We start from the raw sequence: 22,407 nt of genomic DNA on the forward strand, positions 1-22,407 counted from the left end.
GTCATGCCTTTAGTATGACGCTAATCATACGTCAAAACGACTCTACATAAGACGGAACATTTCCTGGTTAATAAGTTTGTGTGCCTCTAGCAACTTAAGCATTTAGCTGTATAAAAACATGTTTTCCTATTCTACGTTCAATAAATTACAATCATATACAGATTTATTGATCAAATATATTAGTCGAGTGGTATACTATTGTTTACTAATAATATTTACATTTGCTCCCAGGGGTTTAAAATTAATAACATAAATTGAATCGTTTAAGGTGCTACCCTCAGGATAAAAAATATTTCATAATACTATACATACAATATCTTTCTTTTCTGCGGTTCACAATTCAATATTGCCAGCCACCCAGCAGATGATTAAAAGAATGGAAATATCTGATGAAAATGGAATTTACCTGCTTGATACGATGTGAGACCACCTTTACCCTATAAATCAGCTTTGATTCTAGAATTAGGATAAGAAATTAGATTTTTGGGCTATCGGCATGTATTGCCATGTTAGACGGCACATTCATATAAGAGATGACGTAATTTGGACATCACACTCTTCGGGAAACTGGAGAGGGGGAAAGGAATGGGGAGAAAAGGGAGTAGCCTAGGACTATTGTGTTAGATACCATTCCGGCATTTGCCTGGTATCAAGGAGGAAAACCTAAAAAACTTGTTAAACTTGTTAATCGAGTGTCCCCACCGGCAACCCAACCCGGAACCGCTCGCACTGAAGTTGAGAGCGTTACCGACTGCCAGCTAAGATTCGCTATGGCATATGGCGCGATCAGTGCACAAGAGAATCAAGTCGACGTTTTTGGTAATTTAGAACATATTCCATTTTTGAGGTCTCTATCTGAATTATTTAAGCAGTAACCCCGTCTCATACATCCTCAGCGCTCAAAAGGGACGTTAAATTCGAAATACTGTATGTTAACCTGAAGGTCCACAGTCAGTCATTCTAGTAAGCTTTTCCAGGATTCCTTTCCAGTTTTAGTAAATGAATGTTAGAATTTTTGAAATATATAGATTCTGGCTATCTCGCGTCCAGAAAGCTTTTCTTGTTAATGTTTCCAGCGTAATGAAAGAAATTTATAAACGAATTAATAAAGTAAAAAATTTAATTTATATGTATATTATATTTCATTACAGTTCTGGTCCGCCTACGTCCCGTGTAGTTCACAGTATTTGGATGCTGTTCAATTGACGCTGGAGCAAATTGATGTAATCCAAAGACTGGTCGATAAATACCCAGCACATATGCAGATTGTCACTTCTGTTCGAGGTATGTAAAAAAAAAAAATAGTTTCCAAACAATAATAGTAATTACCATATAATTAATATTATAAAAACTATCACGCTCCAGAAGATTATTCTCACTTAAACAAACATAGCTCATTAGGTTCAGTAAATTATACAAAAACGACAACCATTTGTCGTTGTTATTAAAACAGAGCTTAGGGTTAAGTTGCTCTAAGCCAGAATTTTCCACCTTTTTAATAATAAAGTTGAATTATGTGTTTGTTTACCCTAAATTATACAAACACATTTGAGTGCTCTGGGTTTCATAAATGCTTTTAAACATGAATATACAATTTTCTATCTTAACAAAGAATAACTTTCTAATCGTAATCGTTTCGCATGGTTTCTACTACCAAATATCTCATACAATTATCACAGATAAATTATATGAAAACTTTGGAAAAAATGAAATGAAATCTTTGAGTTTTACGTCCCACGGTTATGCCGGTTAGGCTAAAGGAGACGGTGATTATGAGAAATGAATGAAATGGTGGAATGAAGAAAGTGGGAGGAAACGGGAGAACCCCGAGAAAACCCACGAGCACGGTGTTTGTCCACCACAAAGTCCACACGGCGCGAGCTGGGATCGAACCAGGGACCCCAAGTACCGGAGGTGAACGCTCTACCACTGAGCCACCGCGCTCCCCAGATAAATAATAGGATTTTTTGTTCACAATTTTAGACGAAATAAATACATTTGTTTTGCCTAATTCGCGTTAGTATTTAAATGGCGAAAATAAAATATTCATATTTATATTCAGTTAATAAAATATTTATAATTTGCATAAATAAAAGCGGAGGAAATTTACAAAAGAAATTTCCTTACTATGTTATTTTTTAAAAATGTATATACACGGTGTTAATGAACTATACCAACACATCAAAATGCGCAAAATTTCATATGGAAACGTGGGCAAAAGAGCACAGTTACAGAACTACGATAATGTGGAAAAACTATATTGCATCACGCGTTATTTCCAATGCTAAAACCGTGGAGTGGCGGTTCACAACAGCGTACAGGAAGTCACACATAAGCAATCCAAATATACATATATTAGTGCAATGTGCGCTCAAGGGATTTCCGATATGACATAATTCTCATACATGCTTCCAACGGAATTGTCAGATATGCTTAGAATTATACAAGAGCGATACTTATTGCGTCGGTAATAAGCTGGAACTGTTAGAGACTACCAGCTCCACGATTTCTTGTGATACAAATAACGTGTGTTGCGATATGTTGTTGTACGGTTTATTTCACAGTTTTCACACATATGTGTGAAACAAAATATCTGGGCATGCGTTATTTCGAACGCAAAGAATCGTGGGGCTAACAGTCTATATCATTTCTGACTTCCCGCTGAAACATTCCCTATTCACCGAAGTCAAACTGTACCTTTCGCTTACTTTGGACTTATCTTTATGTAGACTAAGAGCATATCTCAAAATTTGTTGGTCAGTCTGAAAGTAATGCCCTGTATAGAATCCCTTGCACATCCATTGCACATTGCTGAAGTAGGCATTTTTGCAAGTCGTTAGGGTAACTTCCATTACACTGATATGAACCGCTATTCCATAGATATTGTCTTCAAAATAACGCGTGTCGCAATGTATGTATGGAGTTCCTTCACGCTTTTGGACAGCCTTAGGTCAGAAACTATACACTTTTACCCACACGTCCATATAAACATTGGCTCATTTTAAAGCAAGGAATCACCTCATACTTTGTCCGTATAGTTCATGCACACCCTGTATAATTGTAAACATATTATTGATACCAATATCATAAAATAATAATATAGTATAACAGGTTTCAGCTGCTCTTTCCCGCTGAAACTTCGGAGACTGTGGCGCCGCCACTCCAGGAAGTTGGGTACTACGAACTACTAAGGTTGAAGGAAAAGGATTTACTGAACAAAGTAATATGCCTCATTCAAACCACAGATGCCTTAAGGCATTTAAAACTTAAAAATTTAAATCAAAATGTAGTGGTAGCTATTGTTGACTCCCTCTTCAAGAATTCCTTGATCCGACACTATATATATATATAGGGCCGGATTAAGTTGAGTGCAAAGGTGCAAGTGAACCCCCCCCCCCCCCACTTCGTTGTAAATATACACTACCTAAAGTGAGAAGCTAGCAGTGAAAGTAGCAACACTTCCCGAAAATTTTTGCTGTCATGTTTCCGTTTGGGCTTAAAACTAAGGGAAGTATTGCAAAATCGATAGTTTATGTTAACTTTCTAAAAGTTGAAAGAAAAGGTTTCACCAAGAACAGATAGTTAGCATTTACAGGACATTTCCTCATTTACATCACAGATGTCTAAAGGCATTTTAAAAATTCCAATTCAATTCAAATATTCTGGTAGTTATTGGTGCACCTCCCTCAGAATATCCTGGATCCGACCCTATATATATATATTCTCAGAGACGTACGCAGCGGGTGGGTTCTGAGGGTCCGCCCCTTGCCCGAAATTTCCACTTTTATTTATTTATTTATTTATTTATTTATTGAACAAATTCCCAGATACAGCATAATTGTGCCATTTTACACAGGGAAATGTCAACAAGCGGGAAAAAAAGAAAAAGAATTTAAAAAATAAACAACAACAGTAACATCAATAGTATTAACAAAGAGTGCACAAGTAATATTATTTAGCCAGCACGCGTTTTATTGTTCTTTCAAACACCGGGTAGCTCGAAAAAATGTCCACCTCACTTGTTAGATTATTATAATAGTTGGGTACTCGGTGAAAAAGAGACCTCTGTATAATTGTCAACCTAGGGCGTGCAAGATGGAATAGGTGGATATTCCGGGTTTTGCGGGAAGGAACATGTAAGGATAGTTGTTGAATTAGGGTTTCTGATCTTAGGTTCCCATTTACAATCTTATGAAGAAACTTCAAATCAGAGTTATTTCTGCGTACTTCCGGCGTCTGGATATTAAGATATCGCAAAATTTCCTCCTTAGGTAATATTCGAAGTGCGGGAACACGAAAACGTACTATTGCAATAAAGAAATTGAGAACAGACTCAAGTCTAGAGAGATGTGTAGGTGCGGCCATGGCCCATATGGGAGAGCAGTATTCTATCTTGGGTGCTATTAGAGTTTTATAGAATGTTGATAATGATGCCACAGTACGTAGTTCAGTGAATCGGTAAAGAAGCCCCAGCATACGCATTGATTTCTTAACTATTGAGGAGATGTGGTCAGAGAACGAGAGTTTCGAATCAAAGATGACACCAAGATCATTATGACTGGCAGAATGTGCTATAGGGGAATCGTTAATATGGTATTTGGAGGGAACAGGAGACTTTTTCAGAGTAATTGTAATACCGTCACATTTCTTACTGTTAAGTTTCAATTGCCACATTTCACACCAGTCTACAAGATAATTTATGTCTTCCTGTAAGGCAATTGTGTCATGGAAACATGATATTTCTCTATATAATTTGCAATCGTCAGCAAAAAGCAAAAGGCCACTAGGATTAACTGATAGGTGAGAGTAGAGATCGTCCATATACAGGACAAATAGCAGGGGCCCTAGTACGCTTCCCTGAGGCACCCCCGAGATCACAGGTTGGGGGTTAGAAGTCGCCCCTGAAATAACAACTTTCTGTTTACGGCCCTTTAGATAGCTGGTGATTAAAGAGAGAAATTTACCATGTACATTAAACCTATTAGAAAGCTTGTGGAGAAGAAGAATGTGACTGACAGAATCAAAGGCCTTTGAGAGATCAAAATAAATGACATCTAATTGAGTATTGTTATTTATACATTGAACTGCACAGGAAAGAAGAGTACTTAAGTTTGTGAGACTTGAGCTTTTCGGTAGAAAGCCATGCTGAGAGGTGTGAATGTAAGGCGACGTGAATTTGAGAAGCCTGTCTTTGATTATTTTTTCGCAGATAATAGATATTACAGAAAGAAGAGATATTGGCCTATAGGATGATACTTGATCTTTAAGTCCTGATTTATATATTGGGGTCACATGAGCTAGTTTCCAGCTGGTGGGATAATATCCTTCTCTGAAGCATCTATTGAATAGGATGGATAAAGGAACTGAAATAGCTGAAGCAGTTTTGTTAAGATAGAGAGAGCCAATGTTGTCGGGCCCAAGAGATCTATGTGGAGAAAGCGACTGCAAGAGAACCAAAACCTCACCCGGGGTGGTAGAGAGGTCTGATAAGGTGTTAGTACAAATGGGGAGGAGAGGGGGAAGATGGGTTGTAGGGGGAAAGGCGGTAAATGTTTTACAGAAGTAGTTATTAAAAAGGTCGGGTCTCTGACCATCACTAGCTTCAAAATTCTCGTCATGAACTGTTGCTGGTATGCCGGGAGATTTCGATCGAGATTTAATTACAGTCCAAAATAGTTTAGGGTTGCTAACAGTTTTTTATGTAAATTTAACCTAATTATAGGGGTAATTTTAGGAATTTTAATATAAAATGCCCTCACTTTGAGTTTGGACCCCTCCCGAAATAAATTCGTGCATACGCTACTGTATATTCTAATATCGCTATACAAAATATTTAATTTTTTTATGTTGTTATTATTGTGGATTCTATTCTTCCTACATATATGTATTTTTTCTTTTTCTCTTGTACTTTGTTACATTTTATGTTTGGTAGTAGTTAACCATTTTCTTTAATTAAATAGCACATTCATTTTTATGTGGTTGAAATCCTTTTCTTTTGTAATTGTATATATGTACAGTATTTTCTGAGTAATAATAATGTTTTTAAGAAAAACAATGTATGCACGTGGTTGTGTGCTCGAAGAAGACTACAGAGCATTAACTTCGCCAGGTAAAAGAAGTCATAAATAAATTAATTAATATTATAAGTCATAATCTCAAAGTTATGGGACTAGAATCTTAAGTTACAATATCATCACCCCGAGTCCAAAAGTGTTTTATATATGGTCACCCGAGTATTATGTATTATGAGTGTTCGTTCAATAATGCACACAATATTAATGGATACAAATATTATAGTAGAAGCTGTTACCAAGTAATGTGTGATATCGTGTATGGGTAACGTCTATCCGCTTAAGATATATGAGGGTAATAGAAGTTTACTTTTTTTTGTTACTTATAAACTATCACCTCTTTTATCTATTATATGAAAGTTCTTTAATGACCATCTGGAAGACGCTGATGCAACATTTGGTAAAATGGTGCCTCGACCCGAAAAGGAAGCATCAGCACGATAGAGATAAGGAAAGAGATCCAGGGCCATTTTGAGAGTGAGAAGATACTTTCACATGTGTGTGTGTGTGTGTGTGTGTGTGTGTGGCAGAAAAACAAGCTTAATTTCAGGAAACTTTATAACTTCGTTATGAGAAGAAGCCTTCTCTGGCAAAGGTAGTTTTTTTCTCTTTCTTCTACTTCTGCTCTAATACAACAAGATGGCGCTGTTTGTTTTCATTCAGGGAGTATATTTGAATCTTTTCCTAAGTGCATGCGTGAAAGTTCACAGGTGCTTTCCAATATAATAAAGAAAAAGGCATAAAAAGGTAATAGTGGTTACTAAAAATCGTTAATGAGATGTTATGTGGTCAGCTATTAAGACCCCTAGGGGAGGATGGTCAATGTTCCCAGTCACAATATAGAACGAAGACTGTTATAAACCATAGTAAAAAAAAATAATAATTGATGGTATTAAATTTGGTTTTGCGCGGTTACCATGCTCAAGTGTCAACAACGGCGCCTCAAAAATCCGCGCCAAAAGAGGTCAGGATGTCAATTCAGTCCTTTTTGCAATTCATTCCTCTTTTCTCAAAGCAATCATCTCGAAAATATTGAAACACTTCCTCCGAAGAAACTACCCTTACGAGTCACTCTTGTTTTAACCCTTCAAGTCATCGAACTCAAAATTACAGCTTAACTTTCATAATCAGAAGCACTGCACAATATTGATCGCCGTCATCACAATATAATAATAATAATAATAATAATAATAATAATAATAATAATAATAATAATAATAATAATAATAATAATAATAATATAAATAAATAAAAGATACAAGTTATCGCATTAACCTTTCTCGTTCCCATATCTTATGCAATTATTACGGGAACATCTATTTACGAAAGACGATCATATATATATATATATATGTATAAAGATGGTCCTTATTTTACAACATTGTATTTTTTTTTCAGGACACCCCTTGTCCAAATACTATCCTGTGCAAAATTTCATTCCAATCGAATGAGAGAGAATAAATGGCGCCGCAAAGGATCTAAAGTTTTTGTTCATTTATTGGTAACTTCTGAATTATCCAATAGAAGGCAGCACCTATAAAGATATAATAAGCATATAAGCACGTACTAGCGACATTTTCAAATTCTTTCCTGTAATTTTCAAGAAAAAAATAGTAAGTGAATCACGAGCAGTATCACAAGTAGTAAGTGAAAATGGATCAGGCTTTCACTCCAGTGAGAATGAATCACGGAAAAATAAACTCTTCAAGGCTTTCGCTTTCCATCTGTCATAATGATTAGCTTCTGGGAAATGTAATGATATTTTCGTGGGAACTGTAATGATGTGGAACTCCTCCGAGAAAAATAACAGCAAGTTCAATAAGTTCAAGGCAGTCTTCTCTGGGTAAGTTATTCTAGGTATTCTGTATAGCAATCTGAAGAACGTCATTGGCAGTGTCGTGTGGTTTTTCTTGAATGCATTCATCTTGTATAGCGGGCTTGAATTTAGTTTTGTCAATATCACTCGAAGCTTGTTCAAAACGATTGAAAACAGAAATGTTTGGTAAGGAACGATCATTGATCTTTGACTCGAAAACAACTTTTAAAACGAGTTCATAAATGTAATGCCTGCATAACAAACGTGTCTTCCTAAAGATTGTTCCAACAAGATGCAGGCATGTTTTATTCGTCCAGTATTTGCCGACGTTATGTCACAGCAAAGTACATGGACTTGATCAACAAGACGACATTTTTCCAGAGCATTATGCACAGCAATTGCTGAATGTTCTTCTGTGGCAGTTTGTAATTTCGGAACTGCTAGTAATCGTTTACTTTCGTTGAAAGTAACAATACCGAATAGTCTGTCAACGAACTCTGTTAATGCAGGAAGCATCTTTTCATCCCAGTGCACGGTAACAGCATTTATTTTTTTTCAAATTCAGCCAAAAACTTCTTGCAAGTTGCAACTTCTAACTGACGCAAATGTTGACGACAACGGCGAACAGATGATTTATTTTTAACCCAAGGCATCTACATCTTGCTTCAATGTTTCGGTAACAACAATTAAAATATGAACCGCATTTCTATCACTAACTTTCTATTTATTCAAAACTGCAACAAGTTTCGATCTAATTACATTTCTACGTGCACACTTTCTTTTTCGCCCATCACCATCACCAGGAGTATTTAAACAACTTGAACTGCTGAGCTCCTCTTCTCGTGCAGCAGGCCAGTAGCCAGCCCAAATATGTAGGGGGCCGATCCAACCATATTATAGTTTATCACCATATTATAGTTCATTTGCAAGCCTATCGTGACAATTTTAGGTTGAGCCAGTAAATATTTATGGGGGCCAGCCCCCAACTCAGACCGCCTGTTGGCAGATGCTGAATGCAGTTAGATACGGGCCTGTTGGCAGATGCTGAATGATCTACTCCACTGTCAGATGACCCCAATTGAGCTGTCTGCAACACTTGTATCTGCTCCTCTTTGCATTGCTTTCTTGAAAGTTCCTCTTGTTCTTTGCGAACACACTGCTTTTTCTCTTTTCCCAGTAGGGCAATGTCAGCTTCAATCATGCATCCAGGTTGCCCTTTTTTCCTCTGATTAAGAAAAAACTTTTCATCTTCCTCATTGTCAATGAGATACAAAGTAGAAAAATAAGTAATGTTGAAAAGATCATCCAGTTTTTTCAGAAATCCTTCTTTCACCGAACAGGCGATTTTTCCAAAGATCTCCCTTCATTTTAAAGTTTTCCCAATTTCTCTACACTGTGTTCGAATCTTTTGGTTGGGATACGGGCCTTTTCCCAAAACCCTTCGACCTCTTATCACTAAAGATGTACTACGTCGTAAATTTTACTTTTCCGAGAGTGTAAAACAACACCCTGAGCGTTTGTGCATTTGATGGTACCTTGGAACCAATAACACAGGGCCGCATAGGTTCTGTTGTTTTTATAATTTTGGGTGTTTTATATGTATTTGAACATGCTGAAACCGAAACTGGCACTAGTTTTCTCATATCACGTAAGAATTTCTCACAATTCACGATTTATATATGTTGATTGCGGTATGCATGTTTAAGCGTAATTCAATTGATTGACGCTAGATGTCACAAGTACGTGGTGAAATTATCCAGGCGGTAATAAAAATGAATATGTTTTATATGTAAGGAAGTTTAATTTAATTAAATTAACTAAAATTTTGCCTGCATGAATGTTTAAAATATTTCTATATCAAACCTTGTTATCTCATTTCAAATAAATTTCGTGTTTAATTATCGCAAATCTTAGATATTTTTTAATAGTATGAAGCGTTATTATCTTCGGCTATTTCTCTTTTGTAGTTCGTTGAATACTGTGTTGCCATGGCATTTCCTGGTTGTAAGAATAGACCAGATTTATTTTGTTACACCTGTGGTGAATTTGTTCCACACTAACAGAGACAGAAAATTGCAGATTTTGTAAGAAAGGCATATTTCGCATACTTCCGTATGGAACTTGGAAATCAAGATAAATCGTGGACTCCACACAATCTGTGTAGATCTTATGTGGAATCGTTATGGAACTGGAGCACTGGAAGGCGGTCATCTATGCCATTCGCAGTACAAATGGTGTGGAGAAAACCCAAAAACCACAGCGACGATTGCTACTTCTGTTCTGTGAAATTGTAGGACACAATACTCGAAACAAGACAAATATAGTGTATCGCAATATTCCCTCTGCAACGAGACCTGTGCTGCACGGTCTAGACTTGCCTGTTCCGACACCTCCATCAAGTCTTGAGTTCGTACAGTGATTCAGTGGAAAATAGTGAAATAGAAGATGAAGTTTACAACCCCCCTAGCAGATCTTGTGACCCTATACCACTCACTTCACGCAAGCTCAATGATCTAGTTAGAGACATAAATCTGTCTAAAGAATCTGTTGAACTTCTTGGTTCCAGACTTAATGAAAATAACTTGCTGGTCTGTGGAACATTTTCCTGGTACAGATATCGGAAACTCAAAAGAAAGTTCTGTCGTGTTTTGTTGTGATGTGTCAGGTTTGTTGATCAAGTTAAATTTCCCTTGCCTTTCTAGTGATTGGAGATTATTCATTGACTCGAATAAAACAAGTTTAAAATTTGTTCTGTTATATAATGAAAATAAGTTCCCCTCAGTTCCTATTGCTCATTCTGTGTCACTGAAAGAAACATATGACAATGTGCAATTTATTCTTAATAAAATTAAATACGAGGTACATGGTTGGGTGGTGTGTGGAGATTTGAAGATTTTGAGCATTATACTTGGGCAACAAAGTGGTTATACAAAAATACCATGTTACATCTGCGAGTGGGATAGGGCACGAAATTGCCACTGGGGAAGGAAACAGTGGTCATGACGGAAAACACTGAACGCGGGATCAAAAAACATCATTCAACAAAATTTAATCAGTCCTGAGAAAGTTATACTGCCTCCTCTTCACATAAAATTAGGATTGATGAAACAATTTGACAAGGAAGGCGAATGTTTCAAATTCATATGCAACAAATTTCCTTCACTTTCATGTGCCAAAGTGAAAGAAGCTGTCTTCGTTGGCCCAGACATTAGGAAATTAATGAAGGATAAAATCTTCGAGGCAACAATGACTAATGCTGAAAGGGATGCTTGGATAGCATTTAAAAGCGTGGTGGTGAACTTCCTGGGGAACCACAAAAGTGCTGATTACAGAAAAGTTGTTGAGAATATGTTAGTTAAATTTGAAGAACTGGGTTGCAACATGAATCTCAAGTTGCATTTTTTGCATTCTCATCTTGATTACTTTCCACCAAATCTCGGAGAATTAAGTGAGGAACAAGGCGAATGGTTCTACCAAGACATGAGGGATATGGAGAAAAGGTATCAGGCACTTTGGAGTGTTAGCATGATGGCTGACTACTGTTGCACATTGCACAGAAAAACTTCGGAAGAAAATCACAAGAAAATTAGGAAAGCTTATAAGAGAAAGCGTGCAAAAAAGATGTGAAAAATAAGAATGTTATATGACTGTGTTGATTTCCATTTTACAACGTATATATTTATGTATATATTTCCAAATTATATGTATATATGTAGTAATCTGTATGTGTAGAGAATCTTATGTTCTTTTCTTTGTTCGTCTGCATTCACATTAAACAAAACATGTTCAGATATTTAGCATAATAAGCTCTTTAGTCTGATAGAAGATAAGAAATAAGGTAGAATAAAGCAGTATTGATACGGAAAAGACCCAAATTTTGACATTGATTTGTAAGAAAACCTTACGTGACAGGGAAAAACGAACTCACTATTCGTAATCAGCTAGGAACAAAGAATTAAGTTCACCTATTAATCAAAAAACAACACGAACTTTTTTTCAATTTGCAGCCCTGTGTAATTTGTCTATTACCGTGCTCAAAAAGATAAATCTTATCGATGCTTCTAGTTTCCATTGATTTAAGATATTCGTTTTACTTCACTGACCTCCAACTAAAACCAGAACTGGGGGAACTGAGCAGAAAGTTAAATTCAAGCGCCTGAGAAGTAAACAATAAATGAATGTCGTTTCAGGTGGTTAAATAAACTTTATGTCCCCCCAAAAAGACATACATAGTAAATATGACATTTATTCAATCGAAATAATTTATTTTCGTAGCACAACTTAACTTACTATTTTTTTTTTCTTGAAATTTACAGGAAAGAATTTGAAAATGTCGCTTGTACGTGCTTGTTATTATATCTTTATGGGTGCTGCCATCTATTGGATTATTCAAAAGCTCCCAATAAATGAACAAAAACTTTAGACCCTTTGCGGCACCATTTTATTCCCATTCGATTAGAATGAATTTTGCACAGGATAGTTTTTCGACAAGTGGCACCAAATGAAGGGGTGTCCCAAAAAAATTACCACGTTGTAAAGTAAGGACCACCTTATAATATATATATATATATATATATATATATATGTGTGTGTGTGTGTGTGTGTGTGTGTGTTTACGGATTTTTTTTAAATTTTTTTTTTTTTTTTTTTTGCGAAATATACCCATTCCCTACAGTAAACTACCCTTTGTGGATTTTTTTTTTCATGGGAAATTAGTTACACTAGGATATAAGGATTAAATTAGAGAAATATTTAAGAATTATAGACCCACAAAATCAAATGAACACTTTTCGAGATTGTCACAAGAAAGCTCCCCTCAAGAGTAAACTACTCTTTGTGACTTTAACTCATGAGAAAGTACATACACAATGCTGTAAAGTTCTTAAATAAATATTTGTTAAAGAAGTATGGGCAGAATCGAATTTTTTTTTTTAAAGAAAATTGTTTTGAAAGAAATGACACCAAAGAACAAACAACTCCTTGTGAATTTTATGCAGAAAAATTACTTATGTTTCTTATATTTTATCATGGAGTTGTTACAGAAATGTTGTTGTGAAAAACATGTGTATTGTTAGAGTCCTCTTTGAGAGAGTTTTTATTATTATTATTATTATTATTTTCAGTCGCCAATCAACTAAATGTATACTTCGACCAGGAATACATTACAGTAGCAGAGAAGAGAAAATAGGCAAAACTGCGCTGGGTACAAAATCCGAACAATATAACTACACAAAATTTCGTTTACATCAGGTGGTAAACTTCCAAAACTTTTAGAACAAAGACACGCGATTTTGTGATTGCGAAAATTAAAAATTTTGAATATAATGGTAAAAATAAAACTATTCGTGACGTGTATAATGGCATCAACGAATTTAAGAAAGGCTATCAACCTCGTGCTTATATAGATATTAAAGAAAGTCGGCGGATCAATATCATTGGTACAATTTTCATCTTCTAGACCGAAAGATTTCTTTGAGAATTTGCTTAACATGCAGCCAAAAGCTATTGTCCGTGGAGAAAGGAAAATACACACAGCAGAATCGTACTTTCCAGAACCTAACCAAACAGAAATAGAAATTACTATAAAGAAATTAAAGAAACACAAATCTTTGAGTGTAGACGAAATTCTGGCTGAGTAAATTTTAGCTGGAGAGAAAAATTGTGGAACAAGATACACAATCTCATTCTTCTTATCTGGAACAAGGAGGAATTGTCACAAGAGTGGAAAGAATCAATCATTGTTCCAATTCACAAAAACAGTGACAAAACTGATTGTAACAACTATAGAGACATCTTCCTTCTGTCAAAATTCTCTCAAACATTCTGTTAGCATGATTGACCTTATACGCTGATAAAATTATTAGAGATTATCAGTGCGGATTTAGGCGAAATCGATCAACTATTGACTAGATATTTGCCATTCAACAAATACTCGAAAGAAATGAGAATATGGTACTCAGATACATAAATTGTTTATTGATTTTAGTAAGGCTTACGATTAGGTGAGGAGGGAAACATTGTACATCATTCTTACAGAATTTGGAATTCCGAGCAAGCTAGTTAGATTAATTAAGGTGTGCTTACATGGATCCGAAAGTAAAATCGGAATAGAATTATTCTTGCAAATGAGCTTTTACGTCCAGAATGGTCTAAGGAGAGGAGATGCGTTGTCGCCATTATTATTCAAGTTTGTTCTGGAGAACATTATGAGAAAATCAAAGATAGTAAGCAGGGCCTAGAGCTCAATTGTGCTTACCAGTTTATGACGTATGTTGATGATGTAAATATAATAGGGGATGAGAGGACAACATATGCAGAAATCCAGAGGCTTTATTAAACGATTGCAGGGACTTGGGATTAGAAGTAAATACAGAGAAAACTAAATATATGGATATTCGTTTGGATCGTAATACTGCAAATTACGGATATGTGAAAATATCAAACAATATTTTCAACAATGTGGATATTTTCAAATATCTAGGATCAATATTAACAACTAAAACTCACGAAGAAATTAAATATTGACTGAAGAAAGGAATTTGTGATATTATTTAGTTTAAAATATTTTGTCATTGAGAATGCTGTAGATGAATGTGAGCCTTAAAATATGTAAAACTATAATCGTGCCCGTTTTATGTATGGTTGCGAAACATAGTCACTTTCTCTGAAGGAAGAACGCAAACTGGAAGTCTATCTGAGCACACGAATATTAGGACCCAAGTGGAACGGGGAGTGGTGGAACCTTCATAACAAGGAACTACATAATTTATACGGTTTACCAAACACTGCTAGGGTTATCAAGTCGAGGAGGCTCAGGTGGCCAGGTCATGAGGACGGTAGGAAAGAAAATAGGAAAAGTTTAAAAATTTTAACTGAAAATCCAATCGAAAAGTGACCATTAAGAATACCTAGATACAATACTAATACGGGTCTTGCACAATTAGGAATACAAAGGAGAAAGTGATTCAGTTGGCTAAGGACATACGTCAATGGAGAGCTCTTGTGAAGCGGCATGGAACCTCTGGGTTCCATGGGCCATAGCATTATTGAGAGTGTGTCATAGTTGAAATATTGCTGAGGTGTTGTAATACCTTGAGATTTGAGATTTAAATCGTATTTGTTCTACTGTATTATGAGGAATCTTCTGTAATGCCATTAGCAGTATTTAAATATTTCAGATTTTTGTTTATTTTGAGCCTTGGTTACTGCATTCTATTCGATATATTGAACCAATGTCCTACCTCAAGCAGCAATGTGGTTGCTATTCTGTAACTGGAGCTTATGCCTGTTTACTATTACTCCAGTTTATGCCTATTAATTTCGTTCCTTTAGCTGTGCATGCGATAATAGAAATGCTACGCTGCATACCCCACGTGAGATATTTCCTCAGTCGACTTGGTCTATTATATTAAAATTATTGTAACGTACTGGTAATCTCTGTCTATATAACCCTTCATTGTAAAAATTGTAAGAAGGCCATCTCATACACCCCGAACTTACATGCTATAGTACGTTTCAGTGCCGCTGTTAGTTCGTCAATTCATTAATTACTCAACAATTGTAATGTACAGCAATGATTTCTGTTACAGTCATATCTTGTGGGAGAAAACATATTTGTATTTTCTATATTGTCAATCTTTGCTAGATAGAACTAATATTAACAATTAATGAATCGAATAATTAATCTTCTTAATGTAACTTCAGTATGTTGTGATCGTATTATTTGAATAATATTACTTAATTTTGAATAATTTGTTGAAAAATAATCTACTGTCAAAATTTCAAGCTTGTTATGGCAAATATAGGGCAAATGGGAGGAGAACCAATTTCTTTCTAATGTTTTTTGTGTAAACAAAAGTATTTATTAGCATAGGTAAATGGTTAGTGCATTAGACTTCCAAGAAGAAGACCCGATTCAAGAATTGGCAAGTCTAAACTAAAGGTCTGCACAGGATCAGGCCTCTAAAGCATATATTACGTCGGGCCCAGGCGGGGCTCGGGCCGTAAATTTTTAAATATGCAACCATATTTCTCGGGCCTAACTTTGTAAATATACTATAGAACGATATTTATTGCACCATTCTTTCTGAAGAACTTTTAAAGCACAGCTGCAAAATTAAACCTCTCATTCCTGTAAATAAAAATATGAACAAAAACACCAGAGGTGCAAAAAGTGCAGCCAAGTTCGTCAGCCTCAAAAAGTGTTGAGATGAGGATGGATGAGCCAAGTTCCTTGGCCACTGCATCTGAAAGGAACACTGGAACTTGGCGCGAAGTGTCTAACATATTCGAATACATTAAGATGTCTGTTCCTAGTTTCACGGCCGGAACATTTCAGCCCTAAGGCTAGTGGTGACCCCCAAATCCACCACGCTCACAAACACCATCCTTAAGGCTCGTTAGCATCATTTACTTTGACACTTCGTCGAGGAATATAAGTTTTCCTTGTCTGGGTTTCGAACCACCAATCTTACTGCAGTATACTGTATATGTGCCTTAGCGCATTAGCAAAGTTGATATTCCTAAGGTTGATGGTGGTCCCAAACCCACCACGCCCACCACCACTATCCCTAAGATTCCTTAACATCATTTTCCTTGACACCTCGCGCCAAGTTCCAGTGTTTCTTTCAGATGCAGTGGCCAAGGAACTTGACTCATCCATCCTCATCTCAACACTTTTTGAGGCTGACGAACTTGGCTGCACTTTTTGCACCTCTGGTGTTTTTGTTCATATTTCACTTCTTTTTGTAGTTCACCATGTCAATATCGTATATTGGAATTTTCAATTGTGGCATATTGCTGCATTTAAATTTAAAATTGTACATTTTTAAAGGATTCATAGTGTGTCACATACAACATTAGTTCCCAAGGGCTCTCCCACCGGGAATCGAACCCAAGACCTGTACAAGAAAAGCGCACATGCTAGCCACTAGAACAGCGGGGAGGATTTATTCTATTAAATATCTGTTAGAGCGTTATGTCCAAACGAGATTCCAATTCATTTACACGAACTATTAAATCACGATCGCTAACATCTCATTTTTCATTACCTAAATACGAAGAGTATCAACAGGGCCCAAAACCCTTGATGCTGAATCCTCGCTGCTACATCACTAGACATAGCTGGTGTTTCAATATACCTAGTTGTTCTCTACCTTTTCACATTGCGAAATAAGGAGTTCATTACATGACGCGCATATTGCGCAGTTTCATACTGCCTCGGGTTTTCCTTCCAATGATATACACCTTTCAAATAGCTTGTAAACTTAATAATATTTGCCACCAACATATCCTAACTGTATATAAAACTACATGACCTGACATAAATTAAAAGGATGCTTCCGGTTGACGTAGAAAGTTGAAATGATGAAGGGGATGAAAAATTTTCCCATGTTATTTAAATGGGTCTTTTTTTTTTTTTTTACATATAATCTCATGTTTTAGGAACTTGGAATTGGAATTAAAAAAATTGAAATTCGGTATGCTTGTACGTTTTCATTAGTATTACCTAAGTAAATCAGTAAAAATAAACAATTCCAACTTTAGAGTGGTTTTATGGGGAACTGAAAAATCTTTCCCATGGTACGTATGTATATAGGACACCTTTTACACCCCAAAACTATACGACTCTTCCTGTAGTTTTTCGGAACTAACCGACAGAAAAATATCCAAAAGTGAATATTTTTAATTTTTAGGGAGTCTAAAGGGGAGATGAAGAAATTCCCCATGCTCTTTAAATAGGCCTTTTTTTTTTTTTACTTATAATCTCATATTTTAGGTACTTGAAATTAGAATACAAACGTGAAATTCGGTATGCTTCAACGTTTTCGTTAGTATTACCCAAGGAAGTCAGTAAAAATGAAAATATATAAATTTAGAGTGGTTTTATGGGGAAAAGAAATACTTTTCCATGTTATTTATATTGGACGTCTTCTACACCCCAAAATGTTTAGGCACTTCCGGCAAGGTTAGAATGATGAAATTTGGCACGATTGTAGCCTCCCGGGACTAACTAACAGGAAAATTGCTAAAATTGAATATTTTTAATTTTTAAGGAGTCTAAAGGAAGATGAAAAAATCACCATGTTATTTAAATAGGCGTTTTCCTGGAATACAAAATCTTATCTTTTAGATAGTTGAAACAGGAAAAGAAACTTGAAATTCGGGAACTGTAAGCTTAAGAGGTGTGAGGAAGTAGGACAAGCAAAGGCGAGGGTGTGGGGGCGAACTCCGGAAGGGCAAAGTCAGGAAATATGAAGAGCAAAGGCACGAAATTCACTGTTGATGAAAAGGCTTATACGTAAGAGATTCTCACACTGTTCACAGATGGAGACACGAAGTATCAAGAACATTTTTACATGACTGTGGTAACTATAATATAACTCTGGTACCAATATATTTACGAAATCGGTTACATTTTGTTGCTAGTCTCACATAAATTCGAACAATTGGATTTCTCATTTCTTCGAAAACTACATTAATTTTAAACATTCTCCCCTCAACATTATCTTACTTATCAAATTAATTTCAATATCTATTTAATACCAACGACTGCAACAAAAGAAAAATATTCACCGAAAAAAGACAAAATATTGGGTTTCCTTGTCTGGATTTCCAACCACGAAAATTACGGCAGTATGTACGTGTCTTAGTCCACGGTTTTAAAAGTTAACTGATTCACAGAACGTGCCTCATTAACTTGCTTAACTAGCTCTCACTTATTTTACTCGCACACTCAGAAAAAATGTATGTGGCGTACGTAAAAACGTTTGTTACATGTGTAAATCCTGTAGCTGTTGGACTTAACGTACACTAAACGTATAACTGAAAAAGTATATTTGAACATACTTTCCGTATAAGTGTTCCGAATAAACGTACTTTCTACACGAACGAAAAGACTTTATGTAGGCGGTCAGGATCTCACATACAGATGGCCGTATGTAACTTATAGCTGACGTACGTAATGTACGGAAGACTGTTAGATGTCAGACATCCTGCAACGACATTGTGTAACATCTAAGCGGGAAAGAGGGCAGTACGTATGTAGCATATGGATAACGTATGTTAAGTATTGATTTCTGTAGTAAACATAAGGATCCCGTATATTTGTTGTACACTATACCGCTATCCGGAAAACGGATTTTTCTCAGTGACCTTAGCTCATTTTTCTATTAACCTAGAACGACAAGGACACGAACACAGAAACGTCGAGGAGAGTTAAGATTCCAAAGGCTCTTTCACCGGGAATCGAACCAAAGACCCCATACACCAAAGGCGCACGTGGTAGCCAATAGACCAGCGAGAAGGGCACCAACTCGACCACTCAGACGATTGACAACATTATCACTATGCACATGATGTGTTCAATAACGGAATCGTTCCCGATTTCTGATTGTAACTACAGGTTTTTTTGCTAATGAAAAAATTTCCGTAGCAAATTCCCCAAATTTCATTTTCAAGCCGTTATAGTGTACCTTTATGCAGAGATTCGCATCTTTATCTCATTAAGAAGTACCTAATGGCTATGGACAGTTTTTCGCCCATAAAAAGTCCCCATAGTACATTCCTTAAATTTGGAACCTTTACTTACACAGGTCATTACATAAGGTAGGTACCATTATGCAGAGTTCCAACTCTCTATCTCATTTGGAAGTACCTAATCAATGATGAGTGAGTAAATGAACCGATCTCTGTTTGAGTAAGGACAATTTTTCGCCCATAGAAAATTCCATAGCACATTCCTTAAATTTCGGATATTTTTCATATTCAAGCCATTATAAGCTACCTTCGTGTAGACATTCACATCTTCATCTCATTGGGAAGTACCTAATGGCCACGGACAATTTTTCGTCTATAAAAAATTTCCCATAGCACATTAGTCACATTTCGAACTTTTTCCATACTCAGGTCATAATAAGATACTTTTATGCAGTTTCACGTTTCTACCTCATTGGGAAGTACCTAATCATTTTGATGAATGAGTGAGTGAATCGATTTCTTGCTTGGCTAAGGACAGTTTTTTGCCTATAAAAACTTTCCCGTAGAACATTCCTCAAACTTCGAACTTTTTCCCATACTCAAGTCAGCATAAGATATCTTTGTGCAGAGTTTCACGTCTCTGTCTCATTAAAAGTGCCTAATCAATTTGATGAGTGAGTGAGTGAAACGATTTTTTTCCCTGGCTAAGGACAGTTTTTTGCCCATAAAAAATTTCCATAGTACATTCCTCAGATTTCGGACTTTTTCCATACTCATATCGTTATAGGGTACCTTTATGCAAAGTTTCACGTTTCTATCTCATTGGGAAGTACCTAGTCAATTTGATGAGCGAGTGAGTGAAACGATTTTTTTCCTGGCTAAGGACAGTTTTTTGCCCATAAAAGATTTTCCATAGTACATTCCTCAGATTTCGGACTTTTTCCATATTCAGGTCATTACAAGATACCTTTATGCAAAGTTTCACGTTTCTATCTCATTGGGAAGTGCCTAATCAATTTGATGAGTGAGTGAGTGAAACGATTTTTTTCCTGGCTAAGAACAGTTTTTTGCCCATAAAAAATTTCCCATAGCAAATTCCTCAGATTTCGGACTTTTTCCCTACTCATGTTATTGTAGGGTACTCTTATGCAAAGATTCACGTTTCTATCTCATTGGGAAGTACCTAATCAATTTGATGAGTGAGTGAGTGAAACGATTTTTTTCCTAGCTAAGGACAGTTTTTTGCCCATAAAAGATTTTCCATAGCACATTCCTCAAATTTCGGACTTTTTCCATATTCAGGTCATTACAAGATACCTTTATGCAAAGTTTCACGTTTCTATCTCATTGGGAAGTACCTAATCAATTTGATGAGTGAGTGAGTGAAACGATTTTTTTCCTAGCTAAGGACAGTTTTTTGCCCATAAAAAAAATTCCATAGTGCATTCCTCAGATTTCGGACTTTTTCCGTACTCAGGTCGTTATAGGGTACCCTTATGCAAAGTTTCAGGGTTCCATCTCATTGGGAAGTACCTAATCAATTTGATGAGTGAGTGAGTGAAACGATTTTTTTCCTGGCTAAGGACAGTTTTTTGCCCATAAAAATTTTCCCATAGCACATTCTTCAGATTTCGGACTTTTTCCCTACTCATTTTATTGTAGGGTACCCTTATGCAAAGTTTCAGGTTTCCATCTCATTGGGAAGTACCTAATCAATTTGATGAGTGAGTGAGTGAAACGATTTTTTTCCTAGCTAAGGACAATTTTTTGCCCATAAAAAAATTTCCATAGCACATTCCTCAGATTTCGGACTTTTTCAGTACTTAGGTCGTTATAGGGTACCTTTATGCAAAGTTTCAGGTTTCCATCTCATTGGGAAGTACCTAATCAATTTGATGAATGAGTGAGTGAAACGATTTTTTTCCTAGCTAAGGACAATTTTTTGCCCATAAAAAATTTTCCATAGCACATTCCTCAGATTTCGGACTTTTTCAGTACTTAGGTCGTTATAGGGTACCTTTATGCAAAGTTTCAAGTTTCTATCTCATTGGGAAGTACCTAATCAATTTGATGAGTGAGTGAGTGAAACGATTTTTTTCCTGGCTAAGGACAGTTTTTTGCCCATAAAAAGTTTCCCGTACTACATTCCTCAGATTTTGGACTTTTTCCATACTCCAATTGTTATAGAGTACCTTTATGCAAAGTTTCACGTTTCTATCTCATTGGGAAATACCTAATCAATTTGATGAGTGAGTCAGTGAGTCAGTGAGCCTGAAAACTGCATATTTTGGGGGTCCAGTACTCAAATATGGTTGAAGGTAGGAATGTGAGATTTGGCATATGAGTACATCTGTGAGATATCTCCTTACATTCTAAATTTCATGTTTCTACCCTTAATAGAATCGTTTTTACAAAGCCTCAAAATCGGCGATTTTACCCAAAACTCTTGTTCGTGTATAATATGCTTACGGCAGTGCAGGCCAGTTCTCATTTTCTTCGCGGAACTTGGCTGCCATGCACTGCCGTGCATGTTGATACAATTTTGCGTTAATTATTAAGTTTTGCAATTAGGGTTTATTTCATTATCGCACGAGCTCTGGTCGGGCTTGGGCCTAAATGCTAAAACATATTTCGGACTCGGGTTCGGGCCTCACACTATAAACTCACAGGCCGAGCCGGGCCCGGGCAAAAAATTCCGGCCCTTTCAGACCTCTAGTCTGAACTTTTAGTATGCTTCAATTTTTTCTATTTCAATCCATATTCAGTACTATAAGCAAGATCTTGTCCTGTGAAGAAGGAAAAGAGATTGTTGGAGTAACAGGGAATTGGAGGAGGGCCATGAATGGAGATAGAGATTTACAAATTTATTTATTTCTATTGTTCCAGATTTGGTATTTTCAGTTTATTTCAACAATTTTCTAAGTGATGTATTAATATGAGTATATTTCTATTTGTCTTTCTTCCCATATACAGTATGTAGTGAAATAATACACTATAGGAGGGAGAACCCAAAAGAAACAGATTCGTGTTCTGAAAAAGATA

At 36.1% G+C, this 22,407-nt stretch overlaps 1 protein-coding gene across 1 annotated transcript in view; it reads left to right on the forward strand.

Moving 5' to 3' along the window:
* Positions 1 to 1,151: 1,151 nt before the first annotated feature.
* The window catches only part of LOC145676621 (dipeptidase 1-like), a gene marked incomplete at its 5' end in the record, with an annotated part of 261,116 nt that continues 239,860 nt past the window's right edge, over positions 1,152 to 22,407 (forward strand). The window contains one exon of the mRNA XM_081747455.1: positions 1,152 to 1,284. Coding sequence (XP_081603581.1) covers positions 1,152 to 1,284 — 133 coding nt within the window. The remainder of the gene's footprint in view (positions 1,285 to 22,407) is intronic.

The sequence above is a fragment of the Thermobia domestica genome, unplaced genomic scaffold, assembly GCF_964235325.1.
Source record: "Thermobia domestica unplaced genomic scaffold, izTheDome1.hap1.1 HAP1_SCAFFOLD_246, whole genome shotgun sequence".
Lineage (NCBI taxonomy): Eukaryota > Metazoa > Arthropoda > Insecta > Zygentoma > Lepismatidae > Thermobia > Thermobia domestica.